The following is a 6,938-nucleotide window of genomic DNA, read 5'->3' as shown; positions in this document are numbered from 1 at the left end:
TAGCCCAGGCTGGCCTCGAACTTGCAACAATCCTCCTGCCTCAGCCTCCCCAGTGCTGGGATTACAGACGTGTGCCACCATGCCTGGCTCTCTCTTTTTTTTTTTTTTTTTTGAGACAGGATCTCATTATGTAGTTCAGGATGGCCTTGAAATTGCTTATGGTAGGCCAGGCTGGACTCCAACTCACAGCGATCTTCCAGGCTCAGTCTCCCGAGGGCTGGGATTACAGTCACGTACCACCACACCCAGCTCCTGTTTCTCTTATTCATGGATTCATTAACTGGCCTGGGCAATTTGATTGTTTACAAATGTTTGGTAGGTGTTTTAAATTTCAGACGCCTGGCCTATGGTACCTTTTGGTACCCTATATGTGAAAACAGGGAATTGCCCTTTATATGGGATTTCACACAGCTTGCCCCTAAATATTTCTGTGGATTTAGCTTGGAGCAGGCTAATGAATATTGATATTTGCAAGCCAGTGATGACTTTCTGAAGTTAGAACCTTTTTTGGGGGGTAGTGAAGACTGAACCCAAAGTCTTGGTGCATCCGGAGCAAGTGCTCTATCACCAACCCACAGCCTCCACCCTTTTTATTTTATTTTGAGATAGAGTCTCTCTAAGTTGCTCGGACTGGTCTCAAACTTGTGATAATTCTTCCTTAGCCTCCAGGATTACAGGTGTGTGTCACACCTGGTATGAATACTTTTTTCTTTACCCAAACTTGTGATATCTCTGCATAAAAAGGCCAGCTAAACAGCACTCAAGAAAGAACCTCTAATAAACTAAACTGCGTCTAAAACTGGGAAAATCTCCCAAAGCCTCTTGACTAGGTCCCATGATGCACCATAAACTGCTGTAGGTTTTGTGGACTACCAGGGCACAGAGAGTTTGATGAATGAGTCCTGTGAGAGGACTGCTTTGCCCGCTGGGTCCTGGCAAGTTGGCTCCGGTGCATTTATTTCTAACCTTTGGAGGTGGGTGGGTCCGGAGAGGCTTGGAGGAGGTTACCTCAGAACAGAGGAAGGGACTGTGTCACTGAGGGCCAGGGCTGGTGGTGTACATCCAACAGGAGAGCTGTCACAGAGAAAGGTCACTCGGAAGGACAGAGGTGTGCAGAGATGCAGCGAAGGAGCCCTACGCTCGGAGGCTGAGGCAGGAGGCTTCATCTCTCACTTTGCACACCCACTCCTGCCTATAGCTGTTTCCAATGCCTGCTCACTTTTAGGGAGGGGTAATGCAGGGAGAAGCACCTCGCTTTGGCCAGACTCCCCCTGTAGGGGTTCCCCCTACAAGGAGCCCTCGGGGAAAGGAATGCTTCTGCCCTCTCAGAACAGAGAGCCTGGGCCTTTCCCCCGCCCAGGGGGTCTAGCCTCAAGTCCCTGCAGACCGGGATGCCATCAGAACTGCAGTCCTCCAAAGTGCTGATGAGAAAGCAGAGTGTGTGTGTGTGTGTGTGTGTGTGTGTGTGTGTGTGTGTGTGTGTGCAGGTGTCTGTCACAGCCGCCTCCTCACTGCGTGTGTTTTGAAAGGAGCCTCCGTAGGGTCCACGCCCCAGCCCCGCCCCACACAGGGCCCCACCCAATGCCCACCCGGTCCCACCCACCAGCCACGCCCAGTACCCCGCCCTAGCCCTCTGTCCCCGCCCACTTCCTCAGTCTGGGCTCCGCCCCCGCTCACTTCTCAATGCCGACAAGGATGTAGCGGCGCTGTGAATCCAGGTGGTGGAACCAGCCCTGCACGAGCACCGCCCACTGGATGCCGAAGGCCGCCAGCAGGAAGTTGAAGCCCACGGCCCCGAACCCATAGCGCTGCAGGAAAGTCATGAGGAAGCCAAAGCCCACGAAGACCATGACGTGCACGTCCTGGAAGCCTGCAGGGAAAACGCGGTGCGGTTTTAAGCGACCGGCCAGGCTGTGTGTCACCACGCCTTTTGTCGCCCAGCCGCTAGCCCTGGTGCGTGGACCCCTAAGCCCATCTCTTTCTTCCCTCGTCCCGCACAGGCCTGATGACTAGTGGCTCCCCTGCTGGTGGAACCGCCTCTCCCCTCTAATGTAAGGAGGGCTAGATTGGGGGACTCCCCTTGGACCTGGGTAGGTCCTGGGTTACAGTTTGATGCCTAAGAGCCTCTGGGAGATGAAGTCTTTCAACTCCCACTCTGCATCCCGGTGGCTGTGCTACTCCAGGGTGGGGTGGACAGCTGGGCATCTGAATTTAGGGACTAGAGTGCTGACCACTGGGACAGACGCCCTACCTGTCTCCATAGCCCTCACCTTTTGAGGGGAGAATCAGCCTTCATATGGCCTGCTGGTCACACCTGGCCCACCGCCACCACCTCCAGCACCTACGCTGCCTGGTCGCCAAGAGTAGAATTTAGATCCAGCACCTTTGTGTCCCTGGGGAAGACTTTGGGGATGTTCCCAAACACGCTTGTGCACACACCAGCCCCATGTGTTTTGCTCAGCTCATGGGTGTTTTAGGAATTCAGTGCAGGTCTGTGTGCAAGGCGCCTCACACAGTGCCTACCTGTAACGGGATCACACAGGCTGGTGGCATTATCTACTGTCACTCGGGCAGGCCTAGCTTTGTCTGAGTTTCAACCCAACTCTTCTGCCTACTCACGATGCAGCCTTGGCCAGCTACTTCCCCTCGGAACTGCAGTTTCTCACTGATAAAACTAAAGAGCTGAATGGCCTTAACTGTCCTCCCAGGGCTTGAATGGCACGGCTCCAGACACCAAGGAAATGGAAGAAAGCACAGAGCTTTGAGAAGCAAAGTCACAAAACTGCAAAACTCTAAAAGCCCTTGCAGGTGTTGTGGGACCCTGGTCACATTGAAGGGCTCCTGCTGGCCACATCTGAGACCAACTGAGCACCAAAATAATTAGGTGCTATATTGTATTAAAACCATTTAAAACAGCAAGTCCATACTGATAATAAGTAGGTAAATGAATAGCAGAAGGACCCTCGCTAACAGCAGAGTATTGAAATGGAGGAGCTGGGGTGGTGGCACACACCTGTAATCCAGGAGGCTGAGGCAAGAGGGTCACTGCAAGTTCAAGGACAGCCTGGGCTACTGCCCCACAGCTGGGTAGGGGGGATGCCCCTGCAGCTGATTTAACCAAGCCTGTCCCCATCTGTCCTCATCCGTCTCCCCTCCAGACCATGACTACAGGCCTCTTGGCCGGAAGCCACCTGGAGGAGGCACTGGCACCTGAAGGGCAGGAGGGCAGGCTGACACCACAGAGCTGGGGGGCCCCCAGGATGGTACCCTGAGCTTCCCTCAGAGTTCATGCAAGCAGGTTTCTCCTTGTGCGCATCTGAGTTCACGGATAATCGTATTTCATGGTTTATCACATCTCCAACTGTTGTGAGTGAATAGATGTGAAGCACCATAAAAGGTATTACGGTTATTCTGGGAAGAAGTGAGGGGCGACAGACGGGAAGAGGGCTGTGGAGGAGGGGGAGGTGACACATTCAGACGACAACTTTAGAAGCAGGGAGAGGAGCTGAATGGCAGGGCTGTTGACAGACACAGGGTAGTGGGAGAGGAGGTGGTGGGAGGGGGGTGCTGAGTCCCAACCTGGCCAAGGTGGGCTGGAGATGACCCTGGGTGGGGCCGGGGAGCTTGGGGAAGGGGCTGTGGGTGTTGGAGACCAGATGAGTCCGCAGCGGGGTTGTGTGCTGGCCGCTTGGGAGGCAGAGGACAGACCCAGGCCAGGCACTGGCTGTGCCTTGAAGCCAGCAGCCAGGCAAGGTGCTGGCAGGGGAACCTCTGGGAAAAGCCAGCCTCATGAAAGGCAAGGATCGGGGCTGGGGATTTAGCTCAGCGGCAAAAAGCGCCTCCCTGGCAAGCGCAAGGTCGTGAGTTCGGTTCCCGGTACCGGAGAAAAACAAAAACAAACAAAAAAGAAAGGCAAGGACCTTTCAAAGACAGGGTTGCCAGCTGCTTGGTGGCACAGAGGAGCCACATGGGTGGGGCCAAGCTGAAGGTCACTGGGGGGCATCTGCAGTGTGGGGGTTGCCTTCAGTCTCTCTGTGTCCGGAAGGGGCTCAGGGGGCCTCGCTTTCCTGTCCTTCCTCCCTCCCCGTGCTCCCCGGGTGCCTTGTACCCCTCTAACCCTCTCTGGAGCTGTCTCTTTTTCTCTCCCCTCCCTGGTGTAGACACCAGCTTCCCACTCCTCAGCCACCTCTCTTTCTCTTTTTCCCCCTACCTGGTCCTGATTTAGTGCTAAGCAGCTCATTAATTTTTCTCATAGGGTTTGGTGCTACTAATCGCAGTACTTCAGGAGGTTGAGGCAGAAGGATTGAAAGTTGAAGCCTAGCCTGGGCCACTTGGGAAGACCCTGTCTCAAAATTTAAAAGGCTGGTGGTGTGGGGATGTAGCTCAGGGTAAAGGCCTTGAGTTCAATCCCCAGTACTGGAAAAATATTTTTTTTAAAATGATTTAAACAGCAATAATAAAGTGCAGGTCCAAAGTGTATGACGTCAGCCAAGGACACAACTTCTTGGGTCCAGTTTCTTTATTGGTAAGTGGGGTAGGGACAGTGCCCAACAGCACGTGGCCCAGAGGGTTTGCGGCACACATTTAACAAGAACTTCCTATCAGAGCCTGGGCACAGGCCTGGCCCTTTACCAGCTGCTCAATCAGATGAGCAGGGGCTGGGGATTTAGCTCAGCGGTGAAAGCGACTGCCTGGCAAGCGCAAGGTCGTGAGTTTGGTTCCCGATACCGGAGAAAAACCAAAAAAAAAAAAAATCAGATGAGCAATTGTTTCTCTTTTTCTCTTTGAAGACTGATCAGGGGCAAGGTGCGTGCCTGTAATCCCAACACGCAGGAGGTTGAAGCAGGAGGATTCTGAGTTCAAGGCCAGCCTGGGCTATATAGCAAGACCTTACCTCAGCAACAAAAACAAAAGCCAATCAAATGAAAAGGCTGACCAGGTGCATTGCACCGGGCTGGTGACGTGCTGCGGGTGATGGGCCGCTCAAACAGCCCTACCACACCCCTTCCTCAACCAGTCCCTGATTTGCTGCTGGAGGAGGTTGGAGGGCAGATGCCGGCGCTGGCTTCCGGCACAGAGAGCTGCCACCAGGGGGCACCTGCGCACAGCTGTTGTGGCGCTCCCTCTACTTCCCGCCGCTCCTACTCACCTCCCTGTCAGATGCCCTTTTCCTGCCCTGCCTGAGTCCCTCTCTAGCTTGCCTGAATCTCCCACGTGAGAGGACAAAGTTTCCCACACCGATAAGCCACAGCAGTGCCCTCTCCTCCGCTGCCCTGCCCAACCCCTGGGGCCAGCCCAGCCTCACCTGTTTGCTGAGACCTCCTGGCCAGTACCCCTGTCCCCACCACCACACCCCAAGGTCCCGTCCCACACCAGCCCTGCAAAACCTCCAGCGGGCAGGAGATGGTGAGGGGCTGCAAAGCCGCTGCAGATTCTGGAAAGCAGCTGGCTGGGGGTAAGGGACTCGGCTTAGTCCTTGCCCGGGCCACTGACAGACAGCGTGCTGGGTCCCTCCTTGTCTCTGCTTCCTCCACCACAGCACGGAAAGAGTAAATGCCTGGCCAAGCAGGCAAATGGCACTTTGCAAAGGAATTTAAATGTCTCATAGTCAAACTAGTATTCCAGGAGACATTCCAGCCACATGTCTAGAGGGTGCTGGGCTCCATTTAGGCCTTTTTGTCCACAGAGCACACTCGAGCTGCATTCACTGTGTGCTTACTTTGGGCCACGGATGAGTGCCCAAATCTGTACCTCACATCGCACTTCCAGTCCACTAAGACACAGTGTGGTGGGGTCACCACTCCCTCCACTGAGGGGTGGATTCTAAAGGCAACCACCAGGTCACACTGCTCTCTGCTCTGGGAAGCCTGTGCTTTATCAGCTGAAACTGAGTCTGAGGTAAGGGACTCAAAGCCCCAGCAGACCCTGGCTCCCTGGTCCCCTGAGACAGACCTTCCTTCAGGTGTCTGAGACCAGGGTGCCTCTGCCAGGCTTTTCTCCTGAAACATGTTCTGCTGTTCCCTTTGTTTTCCCAGAAAACCTCAAGCCAGGCTTGCGTGTCCTCGGACCAACTGCCCTGCAGCTGCTGCCCTTGACCACTCCTCAGCTTCCTCCCCCAGGCCACTGCCAGGGTCCCCAGCTGTGCCTGCTGCCTGGGGCCTGTCCTCAGCCAGAGCTGGACTACCCTGGGACCCGCAGATGCCCAGCAGGCTCCCGTGTGAGGAATGTGGGGCGTGCAGATGTGACAGCCTGGAGCCACGCCCAGGGAAGGTGCCAGTAGGGCCTTCCTTCTGCCTGGGCCCCTGGGAACTACTTAGCTGCTAAGGAACCTGGGCTTGGGCACCCAGCAGGACTAGAAAGCCTCACGCCCTGTCACCTAACCCCAGCCATGAGGGCTGAGAGTGAGGCTGGGAGAGGGAAGGCTGAGACCAGAGGCAGGACGGTGGCCCAGGCGTGGGCTCAGACCCGGGGCAGCAACCCTGGCTCCTGGCTTCCTTGCTGAGTGGCCTTCGCAAGACTCATCTTCTCTCTAGCCTTAGGTGAGGACCTGTAAGATGGGGGTCCTAATGGTGCTTCCCTTGTGGAGGGAGCACGTGCCGGTTGGAGGGGCTGCTGTTGTAGTATCTTCTGCCTTGTCCAAGGAATCCTGAGGCCAGAGTTCCCTCCAAACACTCCTCTCCTTGGTCACTTCCTGATCCAGTAGCCCATACTCATGGGGAGGTGGCAGGAGAATTCAGGACCTCTTTGATGGGTAGGGCTCTCTCCACCTTTTTTTTTTTTTTTTCATTTTCTGCAGTATTGGGGATTGTACCTAGGGCGTTCACACTGCACTCTATCCTCAGCCGTTTATTTATTTATTTACTTATTTATTTTTATTTTGAGACAGGGTCTTGCTAAGTTGCTAAGTTACCCAGGCTGGTCTTTTTTTTTTTTTTTTT

The 6,938-nt window shown here is 54.7% G+C and overlaps 1 protein-coding gene across 1 annotated transcript in view; it reads right to left on the bottom strand.

Annotated features, from left to right (window-relative positions):
- Rhcg (Rh family, C glycoprotein) overlaps positions 1 to 6,938 on the bottom strand; it is an 18,284-nt gene that overhangs the window by 9,560 nt on the left and 1,786 nt on the right. Inside the window, exon 2 of the mRNA XM_005381554.2 lies at positions 1,678 to 1,870. Within this exon, the coding sequence (XP_005381611.2) occupies positions 1,678 to 1,870 (193 nt within the window). The remainder of the gene's footprint in view (positions 1 to 1,677; positions 1,871 to 6,938) is intronic.

The sequence above is a fragment of the Chinchilla lanigera genome, unplaced genomic scaffold (assembly GCF_000276665.1).
Source record: "Chinchilla lanigera isolate Chin_1 unplaced genomic scaffold, ChiLan1.0 scaffold00015, whole genome shotgun sequence".
Lineage (NCBI taxonomy): Eukaryota > Metazoa > Chordata > Mammalia > Rodentia > Chinchillidae > Chinchilla > Chinchilla lanigera.
The sequence above is the reverse complement of the archived record's forward strand: the minus strand, read 5'-3'. Positions and strand labels throughout refer to the sequence as shown.